We start from the raw sequence: 26,130 nt of genomic DNA, 5'->3' as shown, positions 1-26,130 counted from the left end.
CCCCATCCATCCATCCCTCGCAGAGCGTACCTTCTTATCCGACAGCCCTGACACCGTGTCGATGTACTCCTCCTGGATCATGAAGGCAGCCAGGTTGGCAGTGTAGGAGGCCAGGAAGATGACAGCGAAGAAGGCCCACACCAGCACCTGAGGGAGGAGAGCGGTGGAGTAAGATCAACGGGGGCTGAGTCTGACAGGTGTGGAAGTATTTTAAGATTTCAGTGACACTGTTTCCACTTCTTGGCATTTCATTGCTAATACTTGCAGCTGATGCTCTGTCTCGCCTGGAGGGTAGAGTCGTATTTGTCAGCGTGACACTTCAGCCTCCAAAAAAATGTCACCGCAACTTCACCATTTGTCCAAATTTATCATAATGATAAGGTGACAGGTTGTAGACTCATCGACAGGAAGTCATCTCGTTCTCAAGCCCCCTTCCTGACATTATTATATCTTATTATGTCTGTCACAATCATATAAATGAATAATGAAATACAGAGTGCATTTACTCAAGTACTGTATTTAAGTACACATTTGAGGTACTTGTAGTTTGATTGTATGTGTATTTACCTTTTATGTGACTTTATACTTCTACTCCACAACAATTATGAGGGAAATATGGAACTTTTTTATTTTCTGACAGCTATACTTATTTGTTAGTTTGCTGCAAAAGATTTGCTTAAAATACACCTGCACCCTTGAGAACAAGACATTTACCTATAATGGAGTATTTTTGCCTTGTAATATTGCCTCTTAAGTACAATATCTACAACTTGTTAACACCAGCTGACCCAAATTATCGAGTACATATAAAAGATCCTGTGAGCGGTGGTGAAAGGACATGGCCTAAATACTTTTAGCTGTACAGAAGTGCTGCTTTTATCGCTGCAAAATGCTGCACTGTTGACATTCAGCCAGGATCAAGTGAGAGAAGTGGATTAGTCTTAGCACTAAATTTTCACTTGCAGTCGCTGATGAACGGAGCTATTTGCTTCCACAGTACTCTGTGTTTATGCCAAAAGTTCATTTGCATAATTTTCTTAATGAATAAGATGAAAAATGTACACCCTCAGCTCTGGCAATTGGGGCATAATTTAAAAAGAAGTAATCTTAGTGAATGGGGATTAAGTGTTTTTGCTCAAGATCGCTTCAGAAGGAGGATTCGTCCTAACGGGAGGGTTGAAGGACGGACTCCTCGCTTACGATGACTCTCTGGTGAGTTTCATGACCCTGGGGCCGATGTAAAACCTATTAAACTTTAATGTATGAAATCAATATTACATGGTTGTCAATTATCAATGAGCGTGCATGCTGGGAGAGACACTGATGACCCTGAACAGGCTTATGCAGGTATGAAAAATTAACAAATAAATGGAAGTAATTTTGAGAACAAGCCTTCATTAAAGATTAAATTCATCTTGTGATCTTTTTTTGTTGCTTGTTGCAGTTGTCTGATATGATATTTCAAAAAGGAAAATGGATCACACTTGAATTTTGTCTCTTGTGTATTTTTAAAAATCTTTTATAGTTGAATGAAAGTCCATCAAACCTTTTGTTTGTTGTACCTGCGAGGTGCCGTAAAGCAAAACCAACAGTTTAACTAAAGACGACAACATTTCCACAGAAAAAGAACTAACGATGTCTCCTCCGACCTCCTTCTGTAAAGCCTATTGAGCAGCTAATGAGCTCTTGAGATGATTTGGGGTTGTTGTGAGAAGCACTCGTGCAGACAGTCAGAAGTAAAGACACCTCCAGTTTTCAGCCTCCTGTGGCTCTTTGCTCTGCAGCAGAGGGGACGAGCCTTCAACTGATTTCTCTTTTTATGTCGCTGGGACTGAGAGTAACAGCAGGTATCGAAAAGACCACCGCGGTGATACAAGTGAATGAACACTCTCAAACTGATTGCACCGGCTCATAAAACTCTTGATAATAATGCAAATTAGGGATGTGCTATTTTGAGGGGGAAAAACACCAGAAATGATAACATCAAGATAAAGTATTGTATTACATTTTATCCTGTCAATAAACTTTTCAATCAATCAATTAACCCCTAAAATAATTAAATTTACTAAACTTAGTGGACTACTGTTGCCCAGTAAGCAATGATGTGGTGAGTTTCTGGGCAAAAAATAGTTGAAAAGTGGATGTTTTTAGACATCTAGGTTACATTTAACAGCATTTAAAGACACTTTCACAAACCATAATTTAGTCTGTTTTAATCAAACTCTGGTGCGGTTTGTTTGGGCGGTTATGAAAACAGTAATTGTATTCTGGTGTGGACCAAAACAACCGGACCGAGGCCGCTTGCGAGAGGTGGTCTCGCGATTCAATTACCGTGAGACCATAATCCGACCCAATTGCAGGAAGCGAACCAAAGCGCAGGCTTCCTGTGCGGGCATTTATTGAGATGGACACAGGTAAACGACAGGTTAACATGAGTGGTAGAGGACGGACCTGGACTTCTGCAGATGCACGATGTTTGCTTGACATCTGGGCCAAAGGGTCCATACAGAATATGATAAATAAAGTCCACAAAAATAGTGACATTTATAAAGTCATTCTAGATGAACTGGAGGAGACGGGATTCGTGTGGACAGTCAGCAATATTTCAAAGGCTGCAATTCCCTGAGTAGAAGTGGCAGCTCTCGAGATGAAAAAGACAACAAATTATATATATTTTTCAAATTTAGTCTACTTTAATTTGTGCACTGTGACCAAACTAAATAGAAAACAATCCAAAAGTATAAATTTCACTCTGATTCAGACGAGCCAAACGGACTATGACGTTTGAAAGTTGCCCTAATGGCTAAAAGTGAGGTAGATCTTCCAAATGGAGAAAATATACTAATTTAATTGCTTCTGAAACAAAGGTTATATGTAACTTAGACATCTAAAACTACTTAATTTCACCTGCACATCATCAAATCAATGCCTTCTAAGTCAAGCGATCAGTGAGTCAATCAACTACTCAGTCAGTGAGTCTGTTTGAGTGATCACCATGATCTTGCTGGTGGTTCCTCTGGGATTCTCCACAGGCACAGAGTTGTTGAAGACCAGCGCCCACAGCAGCCAGACAGACTTCCCTATGGTGAACTTAGATCCACCGGACTCTGAGACAGAGACAGAAATCCAGTTTTTAGGATATTAAGAACACTTCAACACACATGAGCTGATGGATGTGAGGCTAGGTAGCATCCGATCTAAAGTTAGAATGAGAACATATCGTGCTACATTTAAATTACAATACAAATAAAAATCACTACATGACTAAAAGTATGTGAACACCCAAGTTATAACTATGTTTTTGGTTAACATCCCAAAATCATGGACATTGATCTGCCAACCCGTTCTCACTCCCAACTCATCAAATACCGCCGTTTGGTCAGCGCCCCTCGGCATCGGAGGATGACGCACGGAGGCACCCTTTAGCAACTGTATGTGGTGAACCGGGATTTCAACTAACACCAACTCTTCGGTCAGAGCAAGTGACGTAGTATTAATAGTGTGAGAGAGGTCGGGTGGGAGGGGTGGTGGTTGGGTCAAACAAACACAAGACTTTCAACCAGGAGACCGCTGTTAGTGTCCCGTGTGAAACTAAAGATTTATTTTGCCACATCAGTCTTTAGTCACGTGACTCGTCGGTATATCGTCAGTTCCGTGAGTCACGTGAGTCGCTAGTCAGTGAAGTTAACGTCACAAACGACCGTTTCCTAAACCTAACTAAGTGGTGATGTTGCCTAAACCTAACTTCCTATGAAAAGAAGAAGTTTATTTTGAAAGGACACTATGCATGTAACAAGCATATATTTGCACGCCGTCCCTGGTCTGCCCAAAAGTAACGTAAGAGTATGAGGGGTACCCCGTGCGTCGGTCTCTGATGCCGAGGGGCACTGACCAAGTGGATGAATTTGACGAGTTGGGAGTAAGAATGTGTTGAATCTCCTACTATAACAACCTCCAGTCTTCTGGTTTCAGGTTCTCCATCATGATGTTGGAGCCTGGCTGCAGACATTTGCTCCCATTCAGCCTCAAGAGCATTAGTAAGGTCCAACACTGATGTTGGGCGATAAGGTCTGGCTCACAGTTGCCATTCAGGCTCAGGGCTCAGAGGTCAGGGCTCTGTGCAGGCCAGTCAAGTTCTTTCACACAAAAATGGGGAAAACATTTATTTATGGTGCTCTTGCTTTGTTGTCATTGTGGACAGTGGTGTCCCCATACTTTTGGCCATATAGTAAATATCCATCATGATGTTGGGTAGCAGGGACAAACTGCCCACAGTGATCTACTGTAAGAACTGTCTGATGTTGAAAACCCAATCTGTGGAGAGAGAGAGAGAGCTAAAGAGAGAGTAAAGGAAAGACCTACAGTATATGGAGTTATCAAATATTAAACCTGGCAGTAGACTCCCTTGTGTTGAATATAGAATCATTAAACTGTGATCAAAAAGAAGGGGGGGGGGATGAAAGATAAAGTAAAGCAGGAGGAGAAATCTAGTCGGTGTTTCAAGATGAAAGGTGGTGGAACATTTGTGGCTGGAAAGAGAGTCATCATCCTCTGAAGGTATAGATGGGATATAGGGAGAGAATATGAGAGTTACTGAGTTAACAACTTTTCTGCAGTGAAGCTGAGTTCATCAATGCAAAGATGGAAGGAAGAGAAGGGAGAAAATAATCTATTAGAGTCAATAGCTGACTTCATTTTTCTTAACAGGTGATCAAAACTTTGAAAGCTACAAAAGAGATGAAAGGAAGTATCAGCACATTTCCCACTTCCTGTAACTGGTGGTAATGGGTTGTAAAGATAGTTTGATTTGGTGGATAACTACCAATCTACTATTTCTTCAGTATAACAGTCCCAATGAAAACTGTCCACTGTGTCTTTCTGATGCTTTCTACAACACAAATTAAACTGCATTCACCTCCATTGAACTGGAGTAGAGGCAGAAATCGGACAAAAACATATTTGTCTCTCTCCGTTGACTACCGTTCATATTTTTTCTGAAATAAGTTCCCATGTTGGTCCACTGGAAGGGATGAGAGATATAGAGATGAGAGAGTGGGAAATGCCTTAAACCTGCATTCTTTCTAACAGCCAGCAGGGGGTGACTCCCCTGGTTGCTAAAAATAGTCTGATTGTATAGGAGTCTATGAGAAAATGAGCCTAATTCTAACTTGATTTATTACTTCAGTAAACATTAGTTTATGCTCTCAATCGCTAGTTTCAAGTCTTCAAGATGGCGACGGCCAAAATGCCAAACTAGAGGTTTCAAAACTGTAGTCCACAAACTAATGGGTGACGTCACAGTGACTACACCAACTCGTTATATTACAGAGTGTGTGTCTTTGAAATGGGATGTGAATGGCCAGCTTGAGCTTTGTTCGGTCACTTTGGATCCTAATATGTTAGGATATAAATTATGTTGAATAAAGGTCTGGTTCTACACATTATCATTCTCATATAGGGAAAAAAAACGTTTTTGGCTTGTTTGTATTTCTTTAAACCAATCACAATTATCTTGGGCGGCTTTAAGTCCAGGATGCAGCGATGGTGACCTTGCAAAATAGATAGCGCAGATAGCGGAAGGGGAGGTGAATGCCGGCTGAAATAGGTGGCCAAGGCAGGCTTATACAATCTACATCCCGATTCCTGCTGGTACACCCAACCTGGAGAACAGGACTGAGGTGACCACATATCATATACTGCTGTTTGAAGTTTTGTACGCTTAGAAGAATATAAGGAGGAATGGATGATGAGATTAAAATCAGCGTGTTTAAGAATGAGGAGACAGAGACAGAAGCAGAGGTGTTTTAACACAAAAGAAGCTAGAACCGAGAGCAAACACCAACCTGCCACTCCACTTCTGCATTATTCCACTTGTGTCAATTTATTAGAAAGTAATGAATAACATTTCCAAATGATTATTAAAATGAATGTAGCAGCACAGAGGAGCAGCCAGTAAACAATTGGAATAAATGATGAACTGACAAGTACTGTAAAAATGTCAAAATCAACCACCACCGCGCCGTCAGTGTTTGTTTCATTAAAGATAAATAAGCCGGATCGTGGGTGTGGACTGATTGTTTTGACTCATGTGCAGTGAAAAAAAAAGCAGGACACTTTGCATAATTTGAGCAAACTCCCTCCTCAAATCAGCCCCCCCTCGCTTACATAACTGACGAAGTGACAAGTTGGTAATAATGCTGTGAAATGAGCAGTTGCAGCGGGTTGATTGGCAGGCGACGCCGGAGCGACTGCGTCTCTTACTCTTGGCGCTCTGCAGGCTGCGGTTGTATCCCACGGGGCTGAAGAACTCAAAGATGAAGACGGTGACAGCCACCACCGACAGGCACATCACAAACATCATCACCCAAACCGCCGGGCTGTAGGGCTCTGCAACACACACAAACACACACACATGCAAATATCAGATACAGCTTCAGAAGCTCGCCTGTCATCTGTGAAGTAGCACTTTATCAAATGGAAGACTGTCTGTCACGGCTGGACTGTCGACCAAACACTGTGTGAGATGAGAGTATTTGAATGTTTTGGTAGAATCATTTGGTAAGAGTTAAACTACAGTTTAAACAACAGTGCTCTATCAAATAGCCGTGTTACTGTGTGAAGCGTATTCACATTACATCATTCGTCATTTGTTAGTCATTTAGCATGCAATACCAACGCCTTGTTGCTTTTGGCCTTGTCATGTGTACGTGTAGTCACCCTATTTCTCCCGCTGTTTTTTGTACCAAACCTGGCAGCTGCATCTGCATGCTGATATTTTGTCAATATATTCTGATTAGCTTTGCCTGGTCTCGATATGAAGCCAATTTGTTGTAGTACAGTTCTGGGCATTCGGAAACAGGAGTAGCCCCCGCTCCACTCGGTACACCGTAGACATCCGTGGAGTCGTTGCAACACACCACATACACAATAATGGAGACAGGAGCATGCAAAGGCTGTTGACACACATTTGCACCCTGCTGGTAAAGGTTCACTTAACATGACTGATTCCAATCACTAAGTCATTATGCAAAATATTTGGCAGTCCAATTCACTTTGGATGGCAAAAAAAATATTTATATAGTTAAAGGGGACATATCATGAAAAACTATTTCATGCATTAATGTGAGGATAAACAAATACTGTGAAAGGAAAACCCTATGAGGCAGAGAGAGTTGAAGATAGATTCTGTGAACGGTACTTAACTTAAAACTTAAATTTATTGAAGGGTGCGAGTCTGACTGCCGTCTGAGGAAACGAGCAGATACTTCTGAGATTTGCCAAATTAGTGAGGGATTTGCTGTGGACACTGACGGCAGCAGCCGTAGCAGGTGTAACACTAATCAAACAGCACCGGAGAGACGGGCTGAGCTGCTGGGTGGACTCATCAACACCTTCGTCTCCCAGTGTTACATCCAGGAAGAGACTGTGTGCTGCTGACATACCAAAGAGCAACAGGCGCTGTTTACATATGAGGCTCTTTGCTGACGCTCCCTAGCAGAGAGAAGTACAGTGAGGCAGCAGGTGGAGAGGCTCGGGATTTGTCCATTAAACTTACTGTCAGACAGGGTTAATATGCTTTTGAGGCTGGGCTGTCAAACTGAGTGCCACAAGGACTGAGAGGCTGCAGGGTTTATTTCCATCTAGGTTTGACACAGTGGACGATATCACAGGTGTAGTTATCTGTGTCACACATCATTTCATTTTATCAGGGCCCGAGCACTGACCGAAGGTCGGCGAAGCCCTATTCTAATTGCTTTGTTTCTTCTTATTATTATTTTTTCAGAAACTGAGCAGATTTGCACATGTATCAGGACTGGTGAAAAATGCTCGGATGTGACAAATGGCTCGATAGCGCCCCCCTACAAAATTGCTAAAATTGAGCCCCTCATTGTGGTTTCACCAAAATGTATGAAATTTAGCAGGTATATGTAACATGTTGAGACGTACAAAAAAAGCCTCTTGGAGGTATACCATAAACCTAACAGGAAGTCGGCCATTTTGAATTGAATGTGTTATTTTAGTTTTTTTTGCCATTTCCAGGCACTATACTTTAACTAACTCCTCCTAGAGATTTAACCCAATTGACTTCAAATTTGGTCAGTACAGTCTTAAGGCCTTTGTGATGAAAATTATTTCAAAGCTTCCATTTTTATGGATCTATGTTGCCGGAGAATTTTGATGACTCGCCATTACAAAGGAAACTGTTGTAACTCGACTCCAGATGGTCAGATCTTTTCCAAATTTCTAAAGTTTGATGAGCGTCCCGGCCTGAAGACATCTACTTGCCAATTTTGCATCTTACTCATAGCGCCACCTAGTGGCAACAGAAAGTTAAAGTTGCTATATTTTGGCGTACTACTCTAAGCAGGTTAACCAAATCCACCTCAAATTTGTTCTAGAAAATGGTTAGGCCTTCATGATGACAGATGGTGAAGGTTTTGAATTTTTGTGAAATGCTATTGCCGTGGCGATGCATTGTTCGCCATGAAACAGGAAGTTGTTTATGAGGGGCTAAGATTGCTTAAAAACAAACAAAACTCAGCAGACTCATTAGAAGTGCTAAAATGTCTTAACCGATATCGTTTTTGTGCTTTGGTGTGGCAAGGAGGCTCAATAGCGCCCCCTACTAAATTTCAACAAAGCAGCCCTCGCAGTATGTTTCACCTAGATGTAAGAAATTTGTTAGGCACATGTATCACATATAGACTTAAAAAGAAAGTCTCCTGGGGCCATGCTCTAAACCCAACAGGAAGCGGCCATTTTGAAATTTGTGTGATTTTTTTTGTGTATTTTTGGCTATTTCCAGGCTCTGTATTTTAACAAACTCCTCCAACAGATTTAACCCGATCAATTTCAGATTTGGTCAGTACAATCTAAAGACTTTTTTGATATAAAGTTGTCCAAATCGTGAGGTTTCATGAAACGACGTTGACGTGGCGTGGCGGAGAATTTACATGATTCGCCATTGAAAGACAAACTATTGTAACTCGACTGTACTTGCTCCAAACTTGACCTACTTCATGAGAGTTCAGGGCTGAGGACATCTACATGGCAATATTGACTCATAGTCATAGCGCCACCTACTGGCTACAGGAAGTCAGCGTTATGTGACAAACATCATCAGATTCACATGAAATTTACATTGTGTGGTCTGCACTTGATAATGAGCAACATAATGCATGTTTAGCGTGTGTTCTCTAGCGCCACATAGTGGACACAGGAAGTGGTAAAAAAATTGCAATACATTATTTCCTGTGCCACTCAATCCACACAGGAAATAACGTCTAACTTGTGGGTGCACTGAAATGTACGGGTGTGTCGTGTTCATCGCTGCTTGCAGCTTTAATTCTGGTTTTATGTTCAATTGTTTTGTCAAATTTTGGTAGAAACATTAAATCATAAAATCATCATCAGAGAGAGACATTTTTTTTCTAAAAAAGAAAAAAATGCCTAAAATTAGATGTCTTCAACAATCATAAGAAGGTGAATCAAAAGCACCTCAATATTAAGATCTTAAAATATAATACAATGTCTATATGTAGAGGAATGATAAGGAATATATATATATATATGTATATTTATATACATATATATATATATATATACAATATCTTTAATAATGATGAAATAAAAGAAAAAGCCATTTATTTAAAAAAAACAACTGACTTTTCAGGAGGATTCACTAAAGACGTGACAAAGCACTAAGTGGTTCAATGTATGAGGAAAGATACTGTACTATAGTTGTGCTTTCTTTTTATATGACATCATGCAGTCATTAGAACTATGTTATAAGACACGGAAGCCTATTTTGTTGTAGTTTTCCTTAACTTTATGAGCTATTGATATGCATCTTTGGATTTAAATATTTTTCTTGTCAAATATGTGTGTGTGAAACGTTGAGATTTGAGTGTAATGCCAAGCTTCTTTGTCTCATAGCATTTGTTCAGTGTAGCCCAAGGGAGGTGATTTACAAGTAATTTAACATATTTGATTTTGTTCTTTGGTCTGAAGTCTTATTCTAACCAGGGATTACAGCAGCAGAGTTTAAACAGCACAACATCAACCAATAAAGAAAGTAAATACATACTTGTTTTTTTCAGTCATATTATTTTAATTCACATTATTACTTTAATTGAAGGTTGTTTTTTTTAACTGTGCCCCAGCACTGGATTTATTTTTTCATGTATGTACCTACTCATGTTTTCTCCTCAGGTGGAGTCTGTTTAGAATTCTGCATCCCAGTAAAATGACTGTCTGTATATCCCTGTGGTTAAAACAAAAGTGGCTTGGCAGTGGAAGTGTGTAAATAATTACATGGTGCACTGCAAATACTGAAGGTGCCATTTGATTTATTGTCTCTTACTCTGACGGGCGAGGAGTGTAGAGCAGCCGTGTGTTGTTTTCAAAGTGCTGTCAGCCTTTCGTCTTTCCTCTGGTTTTATTCAGATTTTATTCTGCATCCATGCCCTCTCTCAGTGACTCCCAGCAGCTTTGTATCCATTCTGGACAACAGCAGATCTATACTGTATATATATATACCCATATTTAACAAGGGAACATCAAGAGAAGAGACATGCAGTATGATCTTTGTCAATGATGCCCTCTTTAAAATTAACACACACCTGGGAGCTGCCAGGTACAACCACAGTGTTGTACTGGTTACAGCGAGCAGATCCACTGGAGCAGATGGGGTTAACGTTGGCGTTAATGAGGGTTACCTGCCCTTCCTCAAGGGCATTTAAGCAGCAGTTTGCTACATAAAATGACAGTATTACTTATTCATGTTGTTTGCCGACATGTTCCCAGCAGGCCTGGGGATTCTGGTGACCTTAGTACTCTGAGCGCTGAGAGTAGCAGTAACACAGAAGTCAGAAGTCCCTTTAAAGGTGCAATGTGCGTTATCTGACTAGAATTTTAGTTTAAAATTTGAACCAACATTATCAACAGAATGTGTAAACGTCTATGCATTGTGTTGCAGAGATATCTACTGAAATTAGCTAATCAACCAGCCCCTGTCTTGTAATACCACTTGGACCTCAAGAGGCAGTAGTGAGTCACCAGTAGTTGATTTGAGGGGGGGTTATGCACCAGTAGTAGAGGTGAAATGATTGTTTGGAACAGGCTGCTACATCTTACATATTTCACCTTTAAAGAGAGGGACGACCACACTGTGAACCTGACTGCAGGTTTAGACACTGTCTATAGTGAGAACCAAAGCAGCACAGGACAAGGACACAGTAATGTATGACATGCCATCAGCTACATTTACATTAACATAATGCCATTACGGACAGTAATTAGAGCAAGGTATTCACCAATTAAGACTTTAAATGGATCCCATTAATATGACAGTTATACCACAATATTTCCATACATATCCTCCCTGCTATTTCTGTCATACTGCTGCCATAGTATGCACCTGGAGTGTTTATTATGCAAATATCATGTGCATATATTATTGAATGTAATTCACACCTGGAAGATAAGTGCGTAGGGAAATATAATCAAGTACTTCATGAGACATTGAAGGAATCACTGAAATGCAGCTTGTTGAATGATTTTGGTTTTGAAAGTGCGTCAGTACAGTTATTTTTCTGCTAGCTCTAACAAGGCACAGCATGCAGAAAGGCGTTTACCCAGAGAAAGAGTGTTCACTTGTTAAACGCCACCAATCCTGTTTGAAGCATGGGACGTCTGTTTGTACGCCTAGAAAGCATTCTTAAATGACCAAACAAAGGAAGAGAGAGTGAAGCATGTGATCAGTGGAAGATCTTTGTTGTAACACAGCGTTACAATCCACCCCAACCGTAGCACCCAGCTGGCTAAACAACGAAGCTTACATTTGACAAAGATTCCAAATGTTAGAAACACAATGGTAATCAAAACTACACCGATTTAAATTCATAAATATTAAAGGTTAAGACTGTATGAGGAAAATACTGCAGATGAAAAAAATACTTTTATACCTCAAAAATGAGTCTTTGCAGAAAACACTTTACTAAGTATGAGACATCAGTTTGTCCTTTGGCAGGCAGAGAGGGTTCATCACAGGCAATGTGTTCTGTCTCGTTTCTGATTGGAGATATTTGAGATGTTACAATCACCCCCAGTCTCCCCTAATGTACTTTTTATGTTTTGTTTTTGTAATGATTATGTAGTGGGAGATATTGAAAAGATGCAGCTTTATATATTGTAGACTGTTGTAGTCTAATTTTTGAAACACTTTCTAAATATGAAGAGAGTCCAGTTCTCTTTTTAAAGAAGAGTGTGAAAGTGTAAATCACAGTTGTCAGGGAATAACAGCCAATGATCCGTTGATCTTTATGCATCAAGACTCCATAGTCTAATCAAAATCAAAAAATCAAATCTAATTAAGATCAAACGTCAAATTGAATCGTGGATTTGGAGAATCATGACACCCCCAGTTGTAAAGCAGTTGGACTGATATACAGTATGAAGTGCAAAATGTGGTGAAAACTGACAGAGTCCTAGTTGGATTAAGCGGTTCACGTGGATATAAATGCCCTTCAACAGTGTGAGTAGAGCTGGACTGTGACCATATATTGACTATACGAATATATGAGCATATTTAGTTTATCTGGGCTTTAGGCACCGCAGTTGCTCTTATTTGTTTTCAGGAAACAACCTAAATGCAACACTCAGCACTTAATACAACACTTAACAAACATACACTTGTCAAGAGGTGAAGGACTCAAAGTTACTGTCACTTTATCAGAACTTGTAAAACCTGTTCGTCATGCTTTACCCTGAGACAAAATGTTCTCGTGTGATCACATCAGCTGACAGTTTTAAAGATGTCAATGTGTTTTTATATGTTTAGGGTTACTCTCTAAAGATCCTCTAATAGTCTGAAGGCTTGACATGTTTGATATCTATGACCCGACATCTAATCAGCCCCGTGGTTGATAGGGATAGTGATAGTGATAGGGATAGTGATAGTGATAGTGATAGTGATAGTGATAGTGATACAGGGCAGAGTGAGCCGAGTCTGACTGTCTGCCTCCTTTGTTGTTCTGATTAGATTCATGTTGAATCACATCTGTTCCTGTGAGATTAGAGGTTCTACAGAATAATCCGCTGTTTGATCCTTATTTTACAAGGTGAGTCTATTAAAAGCAGTTCTGTTCTAACAGTCGGAGAGCCAACACGCCTCTGGATGATGACATGAGGAGATGAGGATGAGAAGTAATAATAGCAACAATACACAAGTCAATAAAGGAGGTATTTTGAGTGTCTCCAACATTAGAGGAGCATTGACTTTGATCGAAGCCAACACCCAGGTTGGATTTGGAGCCATAATGGATATGTGCGTGTGGTACAAGGACAACGAGAACAAACACAAAACAGTACCCTCCATTGTTATCCCAAATTTTGTTTTTACCGTGGTATCGAATTTGGTATAGAGAATCGTGGAAATTCACTGGTATTGGTATCGACTACTAGATTTTTGGTATCGTGACATCCCTAATCAGAACTAACTTGTTTTGTACAGAGCGATTTACAATATACCATCAATTATTTATCAGAAAATCCCTGAATATGGTCACCTATAAAACAGTTGAAGAGGTTCTGTATAAATCATAAGCCATGTTTCCATTCAACAGTCAAGAAAATGTAAACAAACTTTTATAATGTTGCAAAAAAGAAAGGTGAATTAGGCCAGTTTCCATCGACTAGTTTGGAGGGAATAAACTTTGCTACAGTGTAGTTCGGTCCGAATTTGGCGCTATAGGCCACGCGTGGCTGTAATCCACCAGAGTACAAGAAGTTGAGGTTGCAAACCGCAAACAAAACAAGTCGCATTGGTTATCATCTAACCATATATGAGAGGAAAATGGAGATACGTCTTCAGGAATTTGTTTCAACTGGTCAATTTTTACTTGATCTTTCATATTCACTATGCCAGAATTTATCTGTCAAAGGCGTCTCTATAATCCATTTAGCACATCAACCCTTTCTCGACAAAGACAAAAACCACCTCAAGCGAGATTAAAAACTTTTTTGCGCAATTGAGCCGCAATTGCCGTTTCCATACAGCTTTTCATAAAAATATATGAATGGAAACATGTCTATAGATAGAGTTAATGCTTCTGACTGATACAGGGCTTATAGATTTTGACTAGTATATAGTGTCAATGTGTATTGTTCTATTGTACTTATGACTGGCTAGTTATAGACATGTGACTGCAGTGTATGATGCATATTACACATTAGTAGTGTACTTTGTTTTACTTTATTTATTACCTGTTTTTTTTTATAATGATGACAAGCCTTGTTTTGCCAGTGAGGGAGATGCCACCCCACACCATGACACTGCCCCCACCAAAAGCTGTTACTCCATCGGTGCAACAATCAGCATAGCAGGAGAATACACTGTTTACCATTGGCAGAGCATTTTGGCAAATTTTTCTTGGGCGTAACCCACATAATCAGCTGTGCTGCTCATCCCACAAATGCATGATCCTTACAAGTTGGACATTATTGTGAAGGTAAATAAACAGGCTTTCCAACGATGTAAAATGCAATGACAATTAGCATTGTAACAACAGAGAAATAATTCACCAAACAGAAATTTCCAAAGTTTGTTTTCCAGTTTTGTTTTTTCCGAGTTTATATGCATATGTATGTGTTATGTATGTATGTTATACTCACTTTTTTTTATTTATATTATCACCAGTATCATCAGTATTTTTCTCCTATGGACCTGCTAACAGGGATCCAAACATATGAATAAATAAAAACTATAGCAAGACAGTTGAAAGATAAATGAACGCTTCATTCTGACTCACCCAATAGGCCCTTTTAATTATAGAATTAATAATAGCTGGGTTCCATATAGCCGCTTCAGTTTCAGGGTCTGTGAAAAAGGCCTTTACACTCCACTACTGAACTTAACATTATTTAGAACATGGTATCACTCAATCACTGAGTTATTGATTGGTCATTTGTAAAATTAATTTATAAATTGACCACAGCTGTATTCACTGGGTTCACATCATCTCTTCAGAAGCACAAGTTGGTGGTTCAGTCTGAGAGTTTGGATGCACTCTTTTGTTTGTAGAAGCTTTTATCTCTGAATTGCAAACATGAGTGACAGCAGCAACTGCAGTGGCTCATCCTTCCCAACACACACACACACTCACGCACACGCACACACAATGCACACACAATGCACACACAAAGCACGCACGCACGCACAAACACACTCCCTTTACTTCTCTTCACTTGTTCAATCATCACGTCTCTCTTTGCTGGGTCTCCTGACAGTTTAAGTGTTTGTTATCATCCTGGCCTAGACTTGGTGTCCTGCCTCCCTCTCCAGCTCTGTTGTCTGTGTCTCTGTTGTCTGTCTGTCTCATTTCCTCTTTCACTGAGTGTATCAAGGTGTTAGAGAGGATTGATTGAGCTAGAATTGTTAAAGCTTATTAAAGAGATGAGATGTATAATGTTTCTGTTAAAGACTATTTTCTTTCTAATGCTGAATCGGAAACTTCTGAGCGGCATTTAACGTGCATCAGGGCTAAATAAAATCTATTCACTAGATTAATCTTCCAGTAATTCTGCCAAAAGTTAGAGAAGAAATAATTCAATTTGTTTATATTTTAGTAAAAGTGAAATGAAGCCGGACTGATTGGTGGAAATGTGATGATGAAATGGTACTTATGCAACATTCAAAACAAGGTTTAGGACTAAGCAGCATATCAAAAGGGCTTCACTTTTTTCTACAAGTATTGAAAACTTACTTTCACTCCTAAGAATTGCTGTTTTAAACATTTCTGTGTGTGTGGGTCTGCCACAGTGAGTCAACATCAGAAAAAGTCCTAGTAAGCCCAGATCAACCTGCAGCAGTCATCGGCAACTAACATGTTTGACATGAAACAAAAAAGAAAGTAAAATCCTTTGTAACACCCGTCTTGAGTGCAGGACAGACCCAGAAATAACTCTCCAGTCAGTGGCAAACATTTTCACAGAATGTCAAAGTAGAAAATATTCTTCAATATTTAAAGAGTCATAGAAAATGTTCGCAGCTGCAAAAACTGACCGCTTCCAAGAGTGACTGGAAATCCACCCGATTCGACTGTTATCAGGCCATTAAATCACTCGCCAAAAGCATCATAGATGTGGTCTCACTCACAGTATTTTGAGTTTCTAGTTGTGTACTCTATTCATATACAAAGAAGTAAAAGCTGATCAGCGTGCTCGATAGTTTCACAATGCTCTATGATGAAACTTTTAAACACCTACCGGGTCTTGAATAAGAAAAGAAATATGCATGGAAACACATTGCTTAAGAATTATTTTTATTTTTTTTTATTCGGTGTTAATTTTTAAAAAATGTGATGAAAAATCCTCTGTCCACTTTTCAAAACAAGACCAAAAATAAATAAAAAAGTAATCTATGATGAAATTAATCAAATTTTTTGTCATTCAGTAAAAATTAATGATTGTGAAAGCTGGACAAATGAACTAATAATGATGTTTTAGTCAACAACCTGCATGCATCTGGAGAAAGACATTTTGTGGCTTAAGATGAGATAACAGTGTCCTCTATCAGCCTATCAGCTGTAGCCTCAACATCATCAGAAATAAAAAGATTCAAAATGAGAAAACTTCTTTCACCTTTGACCTTTTCTCACGTGTTTCTGTCGCCTCTTGGTTACCTTTTCTTTTTTCCTTCCTAACAACCCATCCACTTACACACACACCCACACACACGGACCACCACGCACCCACCCACACACACACACACACACACACACAGCATTGCACAGTTCCAGTATGGAGTCAGTGTCGTCCCTGAGGCCTGGCGGTCTTAAGATAAAACGGCCTTGGGAGCCCTGCTCCTCCGTCCAACCATGACGTGTTTCAGATTGTCTCCTAAATCTCCTCTGACAGATAGATAGATGTACTACTGCAGCTGTGTAAGTATGAAATAGATCCCTTTAGGGGTGGGAGGAAAAGATCAGGTCTATGAAGGGAGAAAATAAGCCCACTCCTGAAGCGGACTTATATCAAATCATGTGGCTTAAAGAACTACATCTAACTACGATGGAAGGGGTCTCTGTCTGTCTGTTTGTATGTTAGTTTGTATGTCTGTCCTTTGATATTCTCGACGATAGTTCATCCCACTGACTTCACACTTGGTGGTTGTATCGCTGAGGACCTAAGGAAGTGCAGAGTTGAGTGAAAACTCTTGAGATCTACAGGACACATTTATTAGTAATGCGTTATGTACAAACTGCATATTGTATTGAAAGGGGACTCCTATTAACTGTAACACTGCCGAATGGCATGCTGGGTACAGCACACTCTCCATCGCTCACTCACAAAAGAACATTGAATAACAGATAAAGAGAGATCTGAGATCTACGGGACATATTTACTAGTCATTTTCTCGACAACCGTTTATCTTCACACTTGGCAGGTGTATTGCTGTGAACTCAAGGAAGTGCAGAGTTGAATGTGAAGCTGACGCTTTGTGAGACCCCCTCGGCGTCACTTTGTGTTCGCAGTAAACATGTGCTTAATGTTGTGTAGTAAACAAAAACACTTGCTGAGGTTCAGACAACAAACCACTTTTTGGAAAAAACACCATGGTTGGGATTAAAATGATTACGTTTTTATAATGAAAATGTAACTTGACGTTGTGAACATGGGACACGAACGAACAGCTGATTGTAAAGTGAAAGTGAAATGTAACGCATGGGACACGAACAGCGGTCTCCTGGATGAAACCCTGGTGTTTGTTGTTATTTTGGGAATACAGTATGCTTATTCTCTTTCTTACAGAGAATTAGATGAGAGGAATGACCACTGTCATGTCCATTAAATACAGTAGGTGATTTGAGGGGGGATGCCATCGCCCTTGTTAACCTGCCATCCCCCTCTTTATCCCCTAGTAGCAGAGAGAGTGATGGGGCAGATGGGGGTTGTTTAGTTACTAAACAACCCCCATCTGCCAGCATACCAGCATATTCTACTAAACTTTAGTAGAATATGCTGGTCTAGGTCTAGTCTGCCTCTGATAAATCCACGGCGCTGTCCGTGGTGCTGAAGTAGCAGACAGATTTGAACTGCGACTTTTTCTCTGAGTCTCACCCTTCTGTCAGTTTCTTCTTGAATCTATGATATTCTATATAATAAAGGGATGGTATTAAAAGTACAGAACCAAAAGATTTGTTCATGGGGCGGCTCGCTAGTCGTAGGTGAACGAAACAAACCACTCCCCGTGTTAAATAATAACGAATCGCCTACTGATTAAATATGAATGTGAAGATTTTTGTTTTACCTTTCCACAGAGACACACTAACTGTTTCCTCCTGTTTCAAGTCTTTCTACTCAGCTAACTCTTAATGTTGCATATTTTTCAAAATGTCAAACAATTCCTTTAAGCTACTAAATTGTCATTTCTTTTGGTAAACCTTGCAGCAAAAAACACCAAAACAAAAACAATATGATAATAACTGCTGCATCATGTAATTAACACTTTTTGGTTTTGGTACAAATATCAGAACAGCTAGGGATTTTTTTTGTCAATATCTTACAATATCTTATTTATGAACATTAGTTATCAGCATACACTGATCAGGTAAGTGGAGTCATTTTAATTTGATTTAACTTTTGCAGGCAGCTTGTTTAATATTTCTTTATTAAATTTAATTTAAAGTTGTAGTAAATGTTGCTTCAGCAATTTTGCAGAGTGGTTTTTATTTAGCTATAGTGGCTTTTTCCTGACTATGTGTCTCATTTTTATGTTATTTATATATCATATTACATTATATTTGAACCAAAGTTGACAGAACAATCCTATATTTGTATGTGTGTGTTTATCCAGAGCTATTCATTCAGTCGTTAGATTAAAAGACTCTATAGTAAGTGTAAATTCATTAGAAACGATGCTCAAAGCAGGTGAGCAGGTGATAAACACTACAAGATGTGTTTGTTGAATAAGCAGACATCTTATTAAAGCACTTCTCCTTCATATGCTGGTGGCTGGATGGTTAATGTCACTGCTTTTCATTATTTCAACGTTTCCTTTCAACAAGAACAAACAGATGATGTTCTGATTTTCAATCGACCTTTAGAATGTATATTACTGTAGAATGTGTTGGTGGTGTATCAGAGTCTTGGCATATTAATATACATGGGTAAATAATGATATTCTTTATTATTAAATTCTTTATTATTAAATAATAGCTAATATTTACTCATCTCTACTTCTATTTATCAACACAATATGTACTTGACTGATCCATCAAGGGGAACTGGCTCATTGGTTATTAAGATAGTAATGTGCTCACATTGTGTTAAGTAGTGGCACATTTGACAGATTCAGAGATGTTTGCAGGTCTATATGAGACGCTGCTAACAAGTCACTGTGATGGGTTATCATCTCATCTGGCCCGCACAATACACACACATAGTACACACACAGTACACACACACAGAGCAGCATGTCAACCAGCCGCTGCTCAGATTAAAACATCTGAGAACGTCTGAGAATATCTGAAGCAGCTGTATCACTTGCTCTATCAAAGCCACTGAACCTCGCCCTCACTCTTTAGTGTTTGGTTTATATTGGTACATGACAACTCTCGCCCTCTCTCTCTCTCTTTTTGTTTTAATTTCTCTCTGCCTCCAGCTCTCTCTCCCTCTCATCTTTCCATCTTTTCATGCTTGGATATGTCTGGAATTGGTCTAAGAAGATTTGTAAATTATCTTAGAGGCGTGGCCAACTTTGACTGAGACATATACTTCACTAAATAATTAAATAAATAAATAAATACATGCATACATACATACATACATACATACATACATACATACTTCACATTGGGACCTCATTTGAGAATATCAAGAGTCCAGACTGGCAGCTTTACTTTGAGATGCAAAGCCATGAGTGTGAACCTTTTCAAGTGGGAGACAAAAGCGTGTGAGAAGTGAAGGCCTGTTCTATAACTGAGGATCATTTACAACAGTGTACAGGGTGATGTGAGGTATCAGGGCTGTTGTTAGACAGTTGTACACTACTCTAACCCCTTCAAAGGCTACATCTTCTGAGTAAAGAGGGAAATAGAATCTGGAACACTGCAGATTAACAGCTATTGAGGAGGTTTCTTCCATTTTGCTGACAAGTAGTTATTTTTGTTTTCTTTGTATAATATCAAACTTCCAAAAAAGCACAGGTGAAACATATTTTTCATGATTATCACATTTGGAAAATTATTTTCCATGTGAAAGTTTCATATATAGGCACATGGTTTTTGGACAACCCACATGTATCACAACGGCATCTGCAGGATTTCACAGACCGCTGGAAAGCAAGCAGTCAGAGCTGATCTGGAGTCTGCTGTCCAGCTGCTGTCTATGAGAGCCGGCTGTCAATCACTCACAAACTCCAATCAAACGGTCAAACTAGGCAGCGCTGATCAAATATTAATCAATATTCTGTTACGGTAATGCCTATTTCTCTCCTCAGATGGTCTCAGAATCATCTTGTAGTGTACTGTTTAGCTGTAAAATGAGGAAGTTTGTGACCCGGCAGCCATGTTGAGATCAGTTGAGGAAATACCAAGCACCGCCCACCAGCCAGAGCACAGCCAATAGGAACGCTCTCTCTCTCTGAAATGACCTGTGATTGGTCAAAGTCTCCCGTCACGGGCTAGATGTTCTAAAACCTGAAAACAGAGCCATGAGGAGGAGCAGAAGTCTAGTTTTCTCTCAGAACACTTGAATTACAACATGCTGAAAGGTTAATATGGGATTTAAAAATATAATGACTACTGAAGCTTTGAATGTACATGATGCGAGTCTGTGAAATGTAAGATCTCAAAACCAGTAATTTCCTGAACAATATATGGCAGATTTTGAATTCTCATCCTCTGTCGCCTCTTTCTGAAAACACATCATGCGACGTTCAACAAATCTATTTCCACAGCCTCACTCACAGAATATAGACTGCAAAAGAGCCACCAGACTGAGTGGTTTCTGAGCGAGGGATCAACCTTTTGGAAACTTTGCTGAGAGTGATGCTGTCTTTTTTTTGGAAAGCCTTGTTCACATTCACACAGTTAACACACACATTCACACCTTGAAGCTGCTCAGTACAACCACAGTCTGATCTGGTGGCCACAGTGCAGCTCCACTGGAGCCGTTTGGGGTTAAGTGCCTTGCTCAAGTGCACTCATAGGTGATATTGAGGGGGAGGTTAATGTTGGTCTTTGATTAACCCAGGAGACCGCTGCTCCTGTCCTGTCAAACCAAAAGTCAACTTATTTTAATTTGTGTCTGTAACTTAAATAAAATAAACAAACTTGTTAACTTCCCTTGAAACGTAATTAAGAATGCAATTTAGTTTCATGGGAACGTCATTTTGTAGGAAACAGGTTGTCGGCAGAGACGTTGGGTTTTATATCACAGCTCGGTCTCAGTGAAGCCTACAGTTTTAACCCTTACATGTCAACCTTGAGACCTCAACAAATAAATAAGAGTATTTCAAAAACAAAGCGGGGGATCCCCCAAAGAGTTTCAGAGACTTTGTTTTCTGCTTTCTGGTGACTTTTAAAGACTGAAAATAGCAAAATATTATGTACACTGCAACAGCATTTTATGTTTAGTAGGCCTACTTTTAATTTGACTTTTAATTCTCAGGAAAGAAAACTGATTAATTCTCCCCTCTGGCATGAACGTGTGTGAATCTCTGGCATAAACTAATATTCATTAGTTTTTATTCATTTTATGCCCTTGCTTGAGTATTTCTTTCTCTTAGTACTCTCCATCTCTCACTCACTGAAGGTCCTTTCAGACACTACGCAACAACAGCACCACTGAGCTCTGAAACCTGTTATTTCCAACGGCTTGTGCAACACCACGGTGGCTTTTCGCTACGTTGAGCAAAGCCCAACTTTGGGCGCTGCACGCTGTGATGTGCGGCGAGCGCAGATCAAACCATGTTGTGTCATGAGCATCTTCTCTCCCGGGAAACGACATACTGTATTGTCGTCCAGGTGGAAACAGTAGGACTTATACCCGCTGTACAGCGCCAGAAACAGGTTGAGATAACAGAAAGAAAAAAAAAGGTTTAAACGTTTGCCATGAATCGGGAGAAATACGGGAGAAGTGTGACCCCAGGAGGAAAGAGGGAGAAGGCGATGAAGAACAGGAGTCTCCCGGGATAATCGGGAGGAAGTACTACTCCCGTAATATTCAAACAAGCTCACTAAGGTTCTGATCTTCTGACAGCAGCCATGTTGGGAAACTGCTCAAACTGCAGACAGACCACCAAAACTTCTGACATGCCAGAAATTCATCTGATCGTCCGGCAGCTAATTAATCAGGCATTGTGACTAAGAACAGGGCCAAGTCTATTCTGGTTAAATGTAAAAAGGTATTCTGGGAAATGAAGGATAATCCCTGACTGATTAAAATAACTCCTTCACAGTACATCATAGATTGATATCTATCAATACACAAGAGAAGTTATGGGGATTTCTTTCTGTGTTTGTGTCATGTGCTGCTCTGGAAGAAGCATGTTGTGAAAAAGCTGCTCGTGAATGACTGAATGTAACATTAGATGAGGGCTGGCGTGTAGGGTTCTATCATAGAATCATTCATTAATAATCAAATGTGTTCTGTCTGAAACATAGACATGAATGATCACCTCATTAAGACTTGAACCTTTAAGCCTTTGGTTGAATAGAATTAGTAAGTGCTACAAATTCAGACAAACCCCATGTACTGTAATTCTTGAGGGTGCTGCAGCTGTTAGTGTTTTGTATTGATTGGAGTTCTTCTCCAGGTATTGATATACAGTAGTTGTGAATGTTGTTTTTAAACTGCAGGTTCTAGTTGACTCAGCCATTATTTATGTTTTCCTGATTCTGTTTTGGTATATGTATTTTTTTAATGTGTGAGATATTCCATGTAAGTTTTGACTATATACCAAAACCTGCATGAGAAAATGAGATCACAACAATGACGAAAATAAAACTGTGAAATTCCCTTTTGGTTTGATTGAGCAACACAAACACGGTAAGTAGGACAGAGGGAGAGCACAACATGTAAATCAACTACTGTAGCTGGGACAACCCACTGGCTTTTACATCACAACCTCAGATGATATGTACCATGATTTAAAGCAAGTTGTTTTTTTTGATTATATGTTCTTTATATTGGACATCATTTATTGGACTTTGTGGCCGTGGGTTGTCAGCAGTTGATGTGTGTCTGTAAATCCCACTTTTAGGGAATAAAAATAATCTTTTATTTAGATAATGGAGTTTATCACCCCGGTTTTATAGTTGTGCCTGAATAAACTCTCATATGCACACATACAATATAATCCAGGGTTTGCAGATTCAACAAGTTCATAAGCTGCAAGCAAAATGTCAATATTTCTGCTTTGGGCTTTTCGTTGAGCCTCTGATGAGTTCCTCTCCGTCAGTAATCAAGCTGTTATACAAATAAAGTGACTTGACTTCATGTTCCTATTTGTAGAGGCAAATACTGGGTCTTGGAATAATACTGTAAGTTTTTATTTGTTCTTCTACGTAATTATGTTTGACACACTGTCACACAGTTGTAATTAATTCATTCATTAATTATGAATTAATCACTGAAAAAGTGCAGTATATAGACCTCATCTTGGAAGGCTGAGATTTAAGAGGTTTTATTCGTCACTAGTAGGGCTGTGTTGACTCTGTTGATACGATACGTATCATGATAGAGGGCTTCCCCTTCAATAGATGTGATACACTGTGATACTGTAAGCAAGGTGACTCAAGACAACAACTCACCAAGGAAAGCAGAAGGCGACACGGTGCCATTGCTGCGAGAAACCATGACGCTGATGCCGGTCTCCACGAACGGAACGGAGAACTCCACGACCTCTGACCTCTCTTCGTTAATGGTGAGAGAACCGATGGCCATGTCGGCTCTGTTGGATACCACCTGGAAAACAGGAGTTAGAATGATGTTGTGTGAGTGTTGTTTGAGCAACAAGGATTAAAAGGATATTTTTACCAAACAAGACAATAAAGTGTTTATTGGAAGTAGATCAGATTAGATCTCATGAGTTCAACCCTACTCTTGTTGTCCTGCATCAACTTTGTCTCTCCTCTCTTATCTGTGTTCTATATGCCTTTTTATTTCATTGTTGGAATACATCCTAACATTTGTGAACTCTACACCGTCCTACAAAGCGCTGCCTTTAGACTGAGCCGTGCATAAAAGCACAGAGCGGAGTCTTTGAAAAGAAAAATCCAAAGCACTCTTCCTCAGTGAAAATACTTCATAGGCTTTGTCAATTATGTAAATTCAAGTTTTCTTTTGTCTCGGCATGCGACATGATACCGGGCTGCGTTCCTCCTCAGAGCTCTGCCGACAGCTGTAATTCAGGCTCAGGTGGTCAGAAGGTGAGGACGTGAAGGGATTCACAGCTCTGTGGTGTTTCACCTGGCAGGAAACAGAGGTTACTTGACTGCAGCTGAGGGACTGTGGAGGTTAAAGGAGCTGGCTACTGAACAGAAGTTCATTAGTCTGAGAACTGGCCTGGTCCCAAAGGTCTGTGAAGACAAAAGGCTCTGCAGTCCCCGACCAGATACCACCATGCAGGCTCTTAGAGTCGCAATCCTGTTTCTCTGCTGACATCTTAAGTATTGAGCGCTCATTGTTATCACCTGTCAATCGAAGAGTAGTGGCAGTGTGGTGATGTCTTTATCTTTGGATTTTTCTGTTGATTGATTTGGGATTCTGTAGGTGGCGTTTTGTTTTTTTTCTTTGTTCAGCCATGATGGATATTGCTGCTCTTGCATTATGCACGGCTTAATTATTTGCATTAGCCGCGGCCGCCATGATGGCAGCGGTGGTTGTCCTTCCTTCTTCAGTCAGCCCGGTTCTCTATTGGCTATCGTTCTTTCCCACGTGACTGCGTCATCGGCTGTCTCGGGGTTCCCCACACACAACAGAATATTCGATCGTAAATATTGAACATGTTAAATATTTATGATTTGAGATCGGTGTGGCCAAGATGTATTTCTAAGCCGATCCGGGATGTAAAAAACACTCTTAGCACACCTCACACCACAGGAACATCTGGAAAGATCATCTTTAGTACCAACAAAAAATCTGGGCTTTGCTGATGACTGTCAGGGGGGAGGAATCGGTGTGCCCGACATTAGCATTAGATAGCAGATATTATGTACATAAAACATTGGAAAAATTGCAGAACTTAAGCGCTCTATAACTGCACACTTCTTCTATTTATTCAGAATAAACGGTGGATTCAAGTCAATTTATTTGTATATAGCGTCAAATCATAACAGAAGTTATCTCAAGACACTTTTTATATAGAGCAGGTCTAGACCGAATGTTGCCACAAACGTAAAACACATCACTTTCTGGTTAAACAATGAATTCTTCCTGAGTACAAGCAGCTAGATGGTGACTGTTCAAGACATCAAAGTCACACGTTTTTCACTGCAAGAGACTTAAAATGACCGTGGCTTCAAAGCTCTGAATTTCTGCCCATATATCTGATTTGAACAGTGATTTGCTCACATTAGGTCGTGTTGTGGAAAAACAATCCACCAATCAGAGCTTTGTATAAGAATGGTGACAACATCTAACTTCATAATAGCTAGCTACAGTAGCTACATCCATGAAAAATAGTGACAATAACAATGGCTACAATGGAGCGCCATGGTAGCCCAGTGGTTACAGCGCATGCCACATAACCGCAAGGTCCCAGGTTTGATTCCGGCTTTAAGACCTTTGTTGCATTCCACCCCCCCCCCTCCTCTCTCCCACATTGCTCTGTCCTCTGTCAAGTAAACATGAAAATGCCCCCCAAAAATAATCTTAAAATAAAAAAAGCTAATTTAAAGCTTGACTGATAGGATATTCATAATTGTGAACATTTATGTACCTTTGTTATAAGCTATGTCTTTTGTACGGCACGTTTACATGCTGCTGGGAATCTCTGAAATCTGAGTTTTGAGAGTTAGCTGCTGAAAGTCGTTGTGATTACAGGTGATGTTGAAAACCTCAATCCAGAACGCTACAAGCAAGCATGTGAAAATGATTAATGACCAATTTGGTTATTTTTTTAAA

The 26,130-nt window shown here is 39.8% G+C and overlaps 1 protein-coding gene across 2 annotated transcripts in view; it reads right to left on the bottom strand.

Annotated features, from left to right (window-relative positions):
• grin2da (glutamate receptor, ionotropic, N-methyl D-aspartate 2D, a) overlaps positions 1–26,130 on the bottom strand; it is a 301,745-nt gene that overhangs the window by 47,248 nt on the left and 228,367 nt on the right. For both annotated transcript variants that reach the window (XM_037794079.1, XM_037794080.1), the window contains exons 10-13: positions 23,817–23,970; positions 6,262–6,387; positions 2,995–3,107; positions 31–147 (exon numbers count right to left, since the gene is read on the bottom strand). In XM_037794079.1, the coding sequence (XP_037650007.1) occupies positions 31–147; positions 2,995–3,107; positions 6,262–6,387; positions 23,817–23,970 (510 nt within the window). The remainder of the gene's footprint in view (positions 1–30; positions 148–2,994; positions 3,108–6,261; positions 6,388–23,816; positions 23,971–26,130) is intronic.

This window comes from Sebastes umbrosus, chromosome 15 (assembly GCF_015220745.1).
Source record: "Sebastes umbrosus isolate fSebUmb1 chromosome 15, fSebUmb1.pri, whole genome shotgun sequence".
Classification (NCBI taxonomy): Eukaryota; Metazoa; Chordata; class Actinopteri; order Perciformes; family Sebastidae; genus Sebastes; species Sebastes umbrosus.
Note: the sequence above shows the minus strand (reverse complement) of the source record. Positions and strands in the feature narration are given on the sequence as shown.